Source organism: Rutidosis leptorrhynchoides, chromosome 10, assembly GCF_046630445.1.
Source record: "Rutidosis leptorrhynchoides isolate AG116_Rl617_1_P2 chromosome 10, CSIRO_AGI_Rlap_v1, whole genome shotgun sequence".
NCBI classification, from domain to species: domain Eukaryota; kingdom Viridiplantae; phylum Streptophyta; class Magnoliopsida; order Asterales; family Asteraceae; genus Rutidosis; species Rutidosis leptorrhynchoides.
Window position 1 is genome coordinate 33,683,232 of NC_092342.1, and position 15,293 is coordinate 33,698,524.

Below are 15,293 nucleotides of genomic sequence, written 5' to 3' on the forward strand. Positions count from 1 at the left end.
AAAATTGGACCAAGGTTGGTAAATGGTTGTGTTTTGTGATAAAACCTAGTAATCTAATGTGTAGGAAGGCCTTGAGTGCCAAGCGTTAGGGTTTTTGGTGAAAATGACCCAATTTAGGGTTAAGTGTCCAAATGGGTCAAGATGACCTAGGAGGGTGTGGGTTGTAAGATTAGACCAAGTTGATTGATTATATGCTTGTGAAAATAGGTACGTTACCTCGGAACTCAAGCTTGGTTTAATAATCACCGAAGGCATAAGGTGAGTGGAATAATTATGCGTATGTGTATATAATGTATTTATTTGTGTCGTATGAATGTGGCATTGTCGCGTTGCTTAAGACACCACATTGTAAAGAAGTGGATGTCGCGTTGTTTAAGACACCACATGGTAAAGAAGTGGATGTCGCGTTGTTTAAGACACCACAATGTAATGGAGTGGATGTCGCGTTGTTTAAGACACCATCCATCGTATTGAATGGCATGTGGAATCGTCGCGTTGTTTAAGACGCCACATTGTAAAGGGTGAGTGAGTCGCGTTGTTTAAGACATCACCCGGGGGATTAGTGACTACGCGTTGATTAAGTAGCACTAACGGATGTTATGAACTCCAACGGTCTTGTATGTACCGTTTCCCTTGTTCGAATTGGTTAACCAAGGTTGCGTGAGTTATGTATTGAAAGTATTTATTTATGAATCGTATGCTTTTGTATTATTAGCTACTTGTGGATTTGCGGTTTATGGTATATGCATAATATTGTTGCATGATTGTCGAATTGTTAAACCGAGTATGATGTTGTGTAAGTGATGCAAGTAAGTAGATTATATATGTGTATGTATAATTATTGTGCTCACTAAGCTTTGCTTACCCTCTCGTTGTTTACCTTTTTATAAGTTCGTGTGTGGATAAGGGTAAGGGCATTACCTTGGATTGAGTTTCCCGCTTCGATGATTAAGAAGCGCTTTTGGTTTTGGCTTGGAGTTTGACCGAGACTTGGGTAGTTTAACCCCAAACACCATGCTCGTTGTGTCGTTTGGCAATTAAACTTTTGTGGTCGAAACTCTAATTTGTATTAAACTTGTATTCTTACACTTAGTGGCAATTTGGGCACGTGTGGGCCCCACTTTGTAAAACTCGCTCAAACCTTAGTTATGTGCTAGTTTTACATATATTAATGTACGGTTAAAAGCGTTTTGGCTAAATGTGCCGGGAAGTCGCTCATCTTTTTCGCATTAAAGGCAACCGGCAACAGCCAGCTTTTGCGCGGCGCGCAAGCCGGGGCGCGCGGCGCGCAAACAGTCTGCCAGCAAAATTTTTTTTGTGTCACAAATTTACAATGGTTTTTGTCGCGTATTGGTTTGGGATGTTACAACAACCTTCCAACCCAATATTCTCAATAGACGAGTCATCCATCGAAGATGAACTACGAGCTGTAATAGATATTGACACCTCGAATTTCACCCAATTGGGTAATAAAGGTGAAACCTTTGATCCCGAGAATGAACGGAAGGAAATGTTAGGAATTGTCCACCCTATAGTATGTATGTCGGTGTATAACAATCCATTTGACCAAGAACCAGAAAAGAGACATATCCATTTACTAAAAGCTACGCTTAAAAAAGAATTAAGTAGTGACAATCGGGTGATTCTAAACTTTAAACCCATTGATATATTATACACCACCCGAGATGTAAATAACTGGCTCACTTTTTTAATTCGTGGAACTTATTCTACCGACTTCAAATGTCGTCAGCTAAGTGTGGGGAAGTCTAACCCCACTTAACGTTAAATTAGGGGTTCGGGTTAGTGCATAACTCGTTAATAAAAATGCATGATGAGTTAGGATAAACACGTATTTTCAAATATTAGATAACAGTTCAGAAAAGCAACCGTTTTTGAAGAAAAACATGTGTGATAAAACAAGAAGGAATGAACGATGAGGCGCGCTATCTATCATTCGACGAGCTTTGTAATTACAAACTAGGTATTTTCAATCACTTTTCTACACTAATCACCCTCATGAATTTATAATTAGAGTCTGATTTCATGCAAATGAGGGCATTGCATGATCTCAAGTGTGGGGAAGGGTTATAAATTCTCTCGGGTTTATACTTGGCTTATTTTCTAAATATTGTGAAAATTTTAAAATTTTTCAACTAAATGAATTCAAAATCATGTTTATACATATTTATGAACGATAAAACTAGGTGTTAATACCGAAATTATTGTTGCCCTAAAAAGAGGACATAAATTGAGAAACAACTAAAACGCTTGAATTTATTTATTAAGATATAAAAAGACGCATGAAAAAAGCCAAGTGTGGGGAGAATGTACCAAGTTATTCAATTAAAAACTATCTATCACATGTTTCTGTAAAGTTATTGCAGGTGCTTTTGTTTTGGACTAAATTAACCGTTTTACCCGATTTATTGTAATACTTTTGAAAGAATAGATGGATCTACATGATGAATCAATTCCATCATTAAAAGGAAGTAAAGTCTTCCGAAAAAGACACACGCTTCTTAATTTAGGTCAAGAAGTTGTCGTCCAGACCAGCTGTAGGTTGACGAAAAATCTAGAAAAGTCATCTCTAAAATCAGCAGGAAATCCACGGACCTCAGCATCAAACAGGGTCGCCATGTGGTCAGACTTATCCTAACCATGAGAGGATCTGTCTTGTAAAATGGGGAGGGCGCCGTGCAAATTAGCTTGATAAGACTAATGAATCAGACCCCCAGAAAGGATAATCTCCTTAAAGATTAAAAATCAGCTTTTAAACCTGATATTACTCAATCCTTGAGATTGACCTTAAAGATTGAGAATTACAAACTCATAGAATTCGATGATATCTAAACTCGAGCTTGAACGAGAAAATATTTTGATCAAAATTAAAACCGATTTGTTTTCTGAAAACCCATTTTCAATGCGTTCATTACCATTGAACGTAAAATCCTAGGAATTCACCTGGAATTCATTAGGTCATCTGAACCAAATCGGGTGTCAACTGTAAGAACGGTGGTTGCATAGCATGGTCGAAGACAGGACCTTGTGCCAGACCGAAAAATCATAGGATGATCTTTACTATTGCTCCTACAAAGGATAGTAATAGCATCCAACACGTTTTTGGACCATAATCAAATGCATGTCATTAGACATTGACTTAACAGTTGCTTGTTCATCGCTTTCCTTTACAATCGGACGGTAGTTTACCGAAAGGTAATATACGGGACAAGTAAACTGGACGTGTTGCTTTCCTAAATACAAGGTTAGCAAGTGGGTAATACAAAACCGCAAGTGTTGAGCTAAAATTTTCAAATCTGAAACCCACAAACCCACAAAAATATTTTGCAAACACCGGTGAAGGGTTATTCCGGAAAACTTATCTAGGGTAAAAGCTAGATTGAATTTTCAAAAGATCAAATGTTTTCATAAAGATCCAATTTCCTTAAAGGATCTAAATTTTTAATAGTCATGTGGGACTGTAAACCACACCGTTACTATCATTGTTTATACCGCCGTATCAAAATCACTGATGTATAAAGTGTGAAGAATAAAGAAGTGATTCGTGTGATTTAATTTCAAGTTCTGTATTGCTTGAGGACAAGCAACGTTCAAGTGTGGGGATATTTGATAGTGCTCCAAATGAACATATATTTAGTAGCAATATCCTTCCAATATGTAAAGTTTTCAGTTGCAATTGTTCTATTTTCAAGTAATATTCGTTTAATTAAATAAGTGCGAAGACAAAAGGCGAAAACGAAGATTCGAAGACAAAACCGTCCAAAAAGCTCAAATGTACAAGATACAATCCAAGTGGTTCAATTTATTGATAAGAAACGTCTAAAAATGACAAGAGTACAAGTTGCGGAACGCAAAGTACAAGATATTAAATTATACGAAAGGAAGTTCGAAAATTCGGAACCGGGACCTGAGCCAACTATCAACGCCCGATGCAACGGACTAAAAATTATGAGTCAACTATGCACAAGAATATAATATAATATTTAAATAATTATATAAATTATTTATATATTATATATATTTAAATAAAACGTCGACAAGCAAATGGTCAAAAATTGGTGAGCTGGCCCAGGGAACTCCGCACTCGCGGAGCTGTGAAGGCTTAAACCTCCGCACTCGCGGAGCAGCCAAAATCAGAAATGTCCTATAAATACAACGAGCTTCTGTCGAGTTTTACACAAAAAAAATAAAATAAATAATACTCCCTTTGTAATAATATATATATATATATATATATATATATATATATATATATATATATATATATATATATATATATATATATATATATATATATATATATATATATATATATATATATATATTTATATATATAGTATACGTTAGTTTTATATTAGTTAGTTTGGGTTATGTTAAGGTTATTTTACGGGTTTTGAAGTCGAAATTCTGTCCGTGTAACACTACGCGATAAATAATCAATGTAAGTTATGTCCTCCTTTTTAAAATTAATGTCTCGTAACTAAGTTATTATTATGCTTATTTAATGCCGAAGTAATCGTGATGTTTGACTAAAAATATTAAAATTGGGTAATTGGGCTTTGTACCATAATTGGGGTTTGGACAAAAGAACGACACTTGTGGAAATTAGACTATGGGCTATTAATGGGCTTTATATTTGTTTAACTAAATGATAGTTTGTTAATTTTAATATAAAGATTTACAATTGGACATACCTATAAATAACCATATACACTCAATCGGACACGATGGGCGGAATATTTATATGTACGAATAATCGTTCATTTAACCGGACACGGGAATGGATTAATAGTTAATAGACTTATTAAAACAAGGGTGAACTTATGTACAAGGACACTTGGCATAATTGTTAACAATGTATTAAAACCTTGGGTTAAACGCAGTTGACATCCTGGTGTAATTATTAAACAAAGTATTAAAACCTTGTTACAGTTTAAATCCCCAATTAGTTGGAATATTTGACTTCGGATATAAGGATAATTTGACGAGGACACTCGCACTTTATATTTATGACTGATGGACTGTTATGGACAAAACCGGACGGACATATTAAATAATCCAGGACAAAGAACAATTAACCCATGGGCATAAAACTAAAAACAACACGTCAAACATCATGATTACGGAAGTTTAAATAAGCATAATTCCTTTATTTTCATATTTAATTGTACTTCTAATTATCACATTTTTATTTATTGTCATTGTATTTAATTGTACTTTTAATTATCGTACTTTTTAATTATCGCAATTTTATTTCATCGCACTTTTATTTATTGCAATTTCATTATCGTTATTTATTTTACGCTTTAAATTAAGTCTTTTATTTATTTAATATTTTATATTAGGTTTTAACTGCGACTAAAGTTTTAAAGTCGACAAACCGGTCATTAAACGGTAAAAACCCCCTTTTTATAATAATAATATTACTTATATATATTTGTATTTTTATAAGATAAAACTAATATAGCGTTAAGCTTTGTTTAAAAGATTTCCCTGTGGAACGAACCGGACTTACTAAAAACTACACTACTGTACGATTAGGTACACTGCCTATAAGTGTTGTAGCAAGGTTTAGGTATATCCATTCTATAAATAAATAAATATCTTGTGTAAAATTGTATCATATTTAATAGTATTTCCTAGTAAAATATAAGCTATTTCATATACGCCTCGAATAACATCAGCTCGCGACCGCGATCTTGGACATGATGGCCGCTAGATGTTGCAATTCGAAACAGATGCTAAGAAAAGTACCTCGCGACCCGAGGTGCATGATCGCGAGTGCGAGGTTTTGGCAGACGGGAGGAAACTTTCAGAACCATGTTTTCTTGTTCCCAAAGTAGTTTCCTTGTTGAGTTTTGCCTATTTAAACATTCTATTGTAACTCATACATGTATGATGTATCCACAAAAATTTACATACTAACTAATAGACAAAAGTTATGAATAGTAATCGCATTTTTGACCTTTCACTTTTTTTTAACATTTTAACTAAATTTCATTTTACACCCCACACTTTTTTGAAAAATTCAAATCGACCCCCCAAACAGGGGGGGTAAAGTGTCAAATAACCATTTTCATAAAAAATCTTAAATAAACTCCACCCAAATATTCAACGGGTCATATCTTCTCGCTCGCAACGAGTTAAATTTTTCCGACACCATCGTTAAACTCGAAATAATTTTAGGAACACAATGTCACTAGCTATACGCAAAACGGACGCTTTTTAAAAAACGCTAAATATTTGGGGTACTTTTCATACACGTTTTTGCGTTAAATTTTTAAAAGTCGACAATTCCATAGCGAAACGCGGAGATGCACATATATTGTTAATTTAAAATAACATTTAAATCTCTCACGGGTTATACCTTTTAGTTCGACTCGAGTTGCGCTTCAACGACAACATCGTTAGCCACAAAATAATTTTACTAAACGCAATAAAATACATTGAAAACCGAACCCCCGGCGCGAAGCGAGGGTTCGATAACTAGTTATCAATAAAAGAACTCTCTTTGGTTTCCGAAGATTAAAAGAATCATTCGTGATTACATATAACCTCGTTAAATTCTCTTGTCTTTATTGTTTTTTTGCTTGTTTCTTTGTATACATCAACTATTTTCGTTTATTGTTAGTGAGGTTGATAACCTAGGGTTATCAAGTCTTGTTAGGGCTCACGTGCTTTATTCCTAATAACGCCCAGTCCGTCACGCACTATGCGTGAAGAGGGGGTATTTTTATATTTACAATTTTACGAGGACATATTTTTAAATACTTTTGAAATAAAATACATTTTGACCAAAGATAAGATTAGAAATCGCGCGAGTAAAAAATGCTAAAATGGCCTTCTGGATCAACATTATGGGTCAAAAAACCCAATGTTATCGGGTTCAGTAACCGACCCATCTTTAACCCACTAAGGTATCACTATAAACCCGTTTCTTCCACCCAAAACCACAAAAATACTTTTTCTCAACGCCGCCGCATTCAGTTACCAACTTCTTCCGAATTCTGAAATCAAACCTTAATCACAATGAGAGCTAAGGTAATCTAATGTTTCTATCAAGCTATCATACAAGTATCTTGTATATTATTGTATATATAATATATACGCAGTAATATATAATATATAAATAAATTTTATATTTAATTTGATTATGCGTTTTGCACTGGAAAAAGAAGAGAATGAGGAGGTTGAAGCGAAAGCGTCGAAAGATGAGACAACGTTCCAAGTAGAAATTATTCGTTTTCAGATTATTATTATGTTTATTTTGATTTAATTTGATTTCAGGAGCTGTTAAAGAGTAGTGCTTTTTTTAAAGCCCTAATTTGTATTTCAATATATGGTTTTGTTGATTTTATCAGCAACTTTTGTATGAAATAAATTACTTCTTTCTTTTATGAATTTGAGTATACTTTTCATCTTATGGCAAGTTTTATCAGAATCTAAAACAAAAGTAGTTATCGTATGCATTCAGTTATTTATAAGTAGTTAATGTATGGATCATACTTCTCATACGTATAAACATCATCAACAACGCGTAATTGGTTACAATGTCACGTTGTACCTGTAATTGAAGCAGAATTATAAACATATTGAAATGATTTTGTTGTTGGTATTTTTTTTATTACGTAATCATTTTAATTTCGTGATCTGTCTTAAGGTTGTACTCCAAAGAAACATTCTTTCATAAAAACCACAATAATAAATGAATGTCTATTTCACTCCCGTACATCATAAACAATGAAACCCTCAACTAAATAACACCAAAATGTGTTACTAATATAATATATAATAAGACAATAATAATAATTGTATAAAATTAAATCACTGAGGATTAGGAGGGCGACTATTAGCCGAACAAACTCTCGAACCCCATTCCAAAAGTTCTTTGCTGGTATCATCTTTATGAACAATCACTTCTATAAAGCACAAATGATCCTCTTTTTCTCCCGTTGCTGTCGCAATTGCATCAACCAGCTCCTCTTCACACGTCACCTGTTAATTTCCATTAATCACCTCTTAATCTTCCAATTAGTAACATTAACTCTAATCAGATTGTAGAGTTTTTAACGTAATACTACCTTTGCAGTCCACAGTTTTCCATCACCATTGTTAAAGGCTTCAACTACACCAGTGTAGTTCCAATTCTTGATCACATTATAAGGTCCATCATGAATCTCAACTTCTATAGTGTAACCTCCATTGTTAATCAAGAATATCACACTCTTTTGTTCATTTCTAATCATTGTTGTCACATCTTGTGCTGTTACCTACACACAAACGTATATTAAAAATATATGATTAACCCCAACCCGCCCATTTTGCATCCTACTTACCTACAGACAAACATACACTAAAAATATAGCATGCTTAACCCAACCCGCCCATTTTGCATCCTAATTACCTACAGATAAACATTTAGTAAAGATATATGCTTTACCCCAACCCGCCCATTTTGTACCCTAGTTGCCTACAGACAAACATATATTAAACATATATGCTTAACCCCAACCCGCCCATTTTGCACCCTAGTTACCTACAGACAAACATATATTAAACATATATGCTTAACCCCATCCCGCCCATTTTACACCCTAGTTACCTACAGACAAACACATATTAAAAATATATGCTTAACCCCAACCCGCCCATTTTGCACACTAATTACCTACAGATAAACATTTATTAAATATGTATATATGCTTTACCCCAACCCGCCCATTTTGCACCCTAGTTACCTACAGACAAACATGTACTATAAATACATGCTTAACCCCAACTCACTCATTTCCACCCTAGTTTTTGAATTAAATAAGCACAGTGAAACACAACTTATATAGTACAACGCTTTGGATGAGAATTGTTCAACCTCTTTTCAACACAACCAACCTGCCCATTTTGCACCCTCTAATAAAAAAATTTCTTCAAAATGCATAATTTTCTTACCTGAAAACTGCCATCGCCAATGCAAGCAATAACCCGTTTATCCGGTATAGACTGAGCATAACCAAGTAGCGCACCAACAGACCACCCGATCGACCCGTATTGCATTTGAAATTCATACCTAGAAGAATAACACAAACTTTTCTCCATCTTTATTTGCATAAATCAAACATTAAATCAATTGAAAATAATTTCATAAGTATTATTAGTTACCGTACCCACATCCGTCAGGTAACTTCAACTTCTGACAGTTAAACCACGAGTCCCCTGTTTCAGCAAGCACCGCAGTGTTTTCACTAAGAATCTTCTGTATATGTTGAAACAAAATGTTGACCCGCAACGGTTCATTAGGTTCAGGTTGTGGTGGGACCCCTTCAGAAACAAAAATCCTATGATAATTCTCATAAGCCGTCGTGTTTTTCGTGATCGCTTTCGCGAGTTCTTCAAGAAAATCCTTCATTAAAACACCCCCAAAAGCAGGCCCGTTACCCACAACTACACGATCGGGCTGCACGATTATCGCCTTTTCCTTTTTTAACAGTAACGAGTAGCCAACTGAACTGTAGTCGTTAAAAATGGGGCCCGCGAACAAATAAGCATCAGCGGACTCCACGATTTCACTACAAAATGCGGTCCCCACTGCACCCCAGTAGGTCCCGATAAAATGCTCGTGTGTCTCGGGGACCATTCCTTTACCCGAAGGCATAATCGAAACCGTGTAGCCGCTTGCATCGGCTAATTCTACAAATGCTTGTGTAGCTTTGGCGACACGTAGTTTGGGCCCACCAACTAATACGGGCTTTACCGCCTTGTCCAGGAAGGAAGCTGCCGCCGCCACGGCGGCTTCCAACTCTGCTTGATTACTCGAACTACATTATATAATAAAATCAAGAATGCATTAAATAAATGTATGTATATATGATTGATTATACATGTGTTTTAGTTGTACAAGATTTGTTTACCGTTGATTGAGTGAAAATGGGATTGGTTCATGGATGAAGGTTGGGTGAGGAATGCCAGGTAGATTGCAACTAACGCTGATATAAACGGGCTTGCTTTCTTGAAGTGCGGTCGAAATCGCCCTATCGATTTGCTCGTGAGCGTCATCCAAATGATTAATCACAGCCTGTGTCATAAAAGAATTTCAGTATATGTGGTGAATAGATTATGGTACAGGGTCTGTCACTCTGTTGTGTAACAGGTCAAAACGGGTTGTTTGACTTGACATAAAACACCTTCTGTTCGTTACTACATCAGTTATCATTGTTTAAACATGATATATCAAACTATCAAAGGAGGTTACTTTCATGGGTCAAAATGAGCTCGGTCTGGTTGATATGATACGCATTTTGTCCCATCCAGATAGTGTTTTAATACACATACTATACTATATCGAATTATATAAAAATGGGGAAGTTATATGGGTCAAAATGGGTTGGATCATGTTGACCCAATAAATCGGTTATCCAATTTTTTATATAAATATAGCGTTGTGAACATAATATATCAAACTATTTGAAAGTATTATTTTTGTTAGTTGATATGGTCTGGCTCATATATTTAATGGGGTGTTCATATGGTTCAAATGGGTTGGATCGAGTTAACCCAAAAGATCGTTTGTCCATATTTTTACATAAATTAATAAATTTTTTTAAACATAACATGTAAACTGAAAGAATGAGTTATTTATATGGGTCAAAATGGGTTGGATCAGGTTGATCCAATAAGATCGGTTATCCATTATTTACATAAATATCAAGCGTTCTGAACGACTGAACATAATATATCAAACTATTTAAAAGTATTATTTTTATTGGTCAATATGGGTTCAACTATTTAAATGGGTCAATTATATTGGTCAGAATGGGTCGGATTGACCCATATCTCAAATCAGACTAGTTGTATAACAGTCTATATTACCTGGTAGCAAGTAACAGTTTGAAAACACCTCAACTCCTGGCTAAAATCAGGTATGCCAATAGTATGATGAAGAATTCGGTTAGTCCCGAAATCATTAGAATTCGGGCCACCAACAATACAAATAACAGGCAAATTCTCACTATAAGCACCAGCAATAGCATTAATCACACTTAACCCACCAACAGTAAATGTAACCACACAAGCCGCGGCCCCACGGGCCCGAGCATAACCATCCGCAGCGTAGCCAGCATTAAGCTCGTTACAACAACCGATGTTTTTAAGACGAGGTTCAGCAATTAGGTGATCAAGAAGGGTTAGGTTAAAGTCACCGGGGACAGTGAAGATATCAGTTATACCGACCTCGACCAAGCGACGGGCCAGGTGGCGACCCAATGTGGAATCATGGTTAGCTTCAGTTGGTTCGGCCATTAATTTCGGTTGGGTTATGGGAATGAAGGGGTGGGAAAAAAATGGTGGTATATAATGGTTGTTAATTGAGTGAGATTCGAATTTAAAGGGAGAGTGTGAGGTGGTAATTAACTTTTTCTTGTAAAACAAGACTTTTGTTTTAAATGGTACGTTATTATTATTACTACGTATTTTTAGAGCAATTAATACGGATTGTTTGCATATAATCTCCATTTTCATTATATTTTTTTAACTTCCTATGATAGGAAGTTAAAAAAATATAATGAAAATGGAGATTATATAGTTGTTTCCTATGAGGTTATGATTCTTTTTAGGCAGAAATATAGCTTAATGACGATATTCCTGTTGGAAAAAAACAACTAAAGATACTTATTTTCGCGTGTGAAAATAATTATGTTAAAAGGACCTATTTCCAGTTAGGGACAAATTATGTAAAACTTCATACTTTAAAATAATTTTTGTTATGAATCACAAGAACTAATAATAAACGATGATGTCTTGAGGCTGTATACATACAGACAAAAAAAAAAAAAAAAAAATTTCGGCCAAACAAGATTTTATTAAATACCAACACAAACACAAGGCTGGGAATATCCATGCCCTCAAAACAAGCCCAAAGGCATACAAACCATCAAATGCATACAACATACAGAAAAACTGTAAAATACACTAATCTTTCCAATCAATGCCCCATATGCTAGCAGCTCTGTTGACTGCCTTTGACTTTTTGACTTTCAAAGTCAACATCTTACACTTGATAAAATCTTGGATCAACCTGCATACTTCTTCTTCACTCCTCTTCTCAGATCTAAACAGCCTGCAATTCCTTTCATGCCACAAAAAGTATACACTTGCAGCTAATACCATTCTATTGATGATATTCCATATATTACATGAAAACGGGTAATTAGACAATCTTTGAACAATCTCTGGAAGATTATCAGGAATACCTTTGAATAGCAGTTTGGACTTCATACCATACCATACCTTTATGCTGTAAGAGCACTGAAAAAATAGATGCCTTACTGAATCCACACTGTTTTCACACAGGACACATCTATATACATTATAAGGGTACCATTTACTCAATCTATCTTGAGTACCCAATTTGTTAAGGACTGCAAGCCATAACACAAAAGCATGCTTTGGATCAAAACCTTTGAACCAAATAACATGATGCCATACCACTTGAACTCTATTGCACCTAAAGTCAGCCCAGACCTGTTGAGTAGAAAATGGGACTTTTTTGCCACTATTATCAATCCATGAAACTTTTCTCCTGCCATTAACTAAATCATACCCCACATGAGGCTTGATTTTATTCCTTAATTCAAGCATATACTTCCAACCCCAACTATCATTCTGATTAGCCTGAATATCCCAGAAACTAGTACCTTTAAGCTTAATCAAATTTATCCATTTACTCCACAAAGATTCTTCTTGAGTAATAATCCTCCATACCTGTTTAACAATAAGAGTTTCATTCCACTTACCAAGAGGCCTCAGACCTAAACCTCCTTGATCTTTAGGAGTACAAACATCTATCCAAGCCACTTTGGATTTACCTTGTGCAGATTCAGATTGATTCCATAGAAACCCTTTTAAAAGACTATCAATCTCAGAAACAATTCCATTAGGCAACACATATACAGAAGCCCAATATACTTGCATAGAAGACAATACAGATGCTACTAATTGTAACCTGCCAACATATGATAATTTCCTGGCTCTCCAATTACCAACCTTACTCCTAACTTTATCCACCAGGCTTTTACAATCTTTAATACCTAGTTTTTTGGCAACTAAAGGTACTCCTAAATATTTCATAGGAAGCTTTCCTACTTCAAAAGGCAGAGTACTTTTAGTTCTATTCTGAATATGAGCAGGAACACTCCCAAAAAATAATGTACTCTTATTTGCATTAGGAAGCAAGCCAGAAACTAACCCAAAATCATGCAATGCTTTCTTAATAATACCTACTGATCTCTCATCTCCATGACATAACACAAGAAGGTCATCAGCAAAACAAATATGTGTTAATTTCATACCTTTACACTTTGAATGATATTTAAACTCTTTATTCCCTCTTGTATTATGCTGCAAAATCAAAGAAAATACCTCCATTATCAAGGTGTACAAATATGGAGACATTGGATCACCTTGCCTAAGACCTCTACCTCCTTTAAAGAAACCTTCTATTTCCCCATTGACACAAATAGAGAAAGAAGTACTGGTTACACAAGCCATTACCCATTGCACCATTTTGCTATGAAAACCAAACTTAATCAATACCTCTCTTAGAAAACTCCAATTTAAAGTATTATAGGCTTTTTGGATGTCTATCTTCATAGCACACCTTCTTGGACCCCTAACCCTATTATAACCTTTCAGGATCTCCTGGGTCACCAAAATATTATCATGGATTGCCCTGCCTGGGATAAAGGCACTTTGACTGCAACCAACAAGTTTATCCAATCCTTTTTTGAGTCTATTAGTGATAATTTTGCTAATGCACTTGTAAAGTACATTGCAACAGGCTATGGGACGAAAATCAGATACTTTATTAGGAGTATCCATTTTAGGAATCAAGGCAATTAAAGTTGCATTTAATTCTCTTAACAGCTTGCCATTATCAAAAAACTCCTTTATAGCTAAACATATATCTCTCCCAATAATACTCCAAGCCTTCTTAAAAAAACATGAGGTATAACCATCAGGGCCTGCAGCCTTATCTTCATCAATATCAAACATAGCTCTTTTGATTTCCTCATCAGAAATTGGGCACACCATATCTAAAGCCTCTACATCATTTAACCTAGTATGAAAAATATCCCCAAGCTTATCAATGTGCATACATTGACTGCTATTGCCCAAAAAATCTCTGAAATGTTTAACAAATTGTTCTCCAACTTGGGTGCCTGTATAATTATTACCATGTTCATCACACACATTATCAATTCTGCTCTTTTGCTTTCTACCTTTTAAGATACTGTGAAAGAACTTTGTATTCCTATCTCCTTCAGACAACCACTTTATCTTAGCTTTCTGTTTCAGAACAGTACTCTCATCCTTTTTAGCCAACTCATATAACACTAATGTATCAGATGCATCTTTTCTTAAAACAGGATCATGTGGGCTCTTCTCAACTGCAGTTTGACATTCAACCAACTTCTCTTTAAGCTCTTGAACCTTATCAAAAACATTCCCATTCTCCCAGTTGAGACTATTTAAGTCCTTCTTAAGCCTTTTAAGCTTAGCCACAACAACAAACATTTTATGACCTCTAATATCCTCATTCCATCTTTGATTAACTACTTCCAAAAAACCTACTTTATTAGCCACATGATTCATAAATCTAAAAGATTTCTTCCTTCTACTAATCCCATTAGGAACATTTAAAACAGCAGGACTATGATCTGAAACCAAGAATGGAAGGAACACACCATATGCTTGAGGGAAAGTAGAAAGAAAAGTTTCATTACACATTATTCTATCTAATTTCCTCAAGATACTACAATTAGGGTTCTTAAGTGACTTAGTCCAGGTAAAATGAAAACCTGAACTGTAACAACCCAAACCGTAACCGACCAAACACGACGAAATTTCAAACAAACAAAAAAAAATTTCTGGTGCAGGCCATCTGCGCGGCGCGCCAGGTGGCCGCGCGGCGCGCCAAACCACCTGGACAGCCCGCTGTCCCCGGAAGTCAATTTAATGAAAATGTTTGACTAGTTCCCGACACATTTAGCTAAAACGCTTTTAACCATGACTTCATATATGAAAAACTAGCACGTTTAATTAATAAAATCAAATTTACGAAGCGGGTCCCACATCGACCCAAATTACCCCTTGAGTACCAAAATGCAATATTTGACCATAAGACTTTTAATACAAAACGAAGCCGAGCATGGCGATTGGGGATACGCTACCCAATCCTAAACAATCCAAAAGCAAGTCTCTAAAACAAACTATGCAAGTCTTCT

The 15,293-nt window shown here is 35.3% G+C and overlaps 1 protein-coding gene across 1 annotated transcript; it reads right to left on the bottom strand.

The window, feature by feature from the left end:
• Positions 1–7,830: 7,830 nt before the first annotated feature.
• Positions 7,831–11,310, bottom strand: LOC139872493 (pyruvate decarboxylase 2-like). Its single transcript, XM_071860382.1, has 6 exons — positions 10,882–11,310; positions 9,924–10,087; positions 9,180–9,830; positions 8,965–9,082; positions 8,100–8,288; positions 7,831–8,013 (listed from the first exon to the last, which is right to left on the bottom strand). The coding sequence occupies exons 1-6, from the start codon at positions 11,308–11,310 to the stop codon at positions 7,843–7,845; spliced, it is 1,722 nt and encodes a 573-aa protein (XP_071716483.1). The 3' UTR covers positions 7,831–7,842.
• Positions 11,311–15,293: the final 3,983 nt, after the last annotated feature.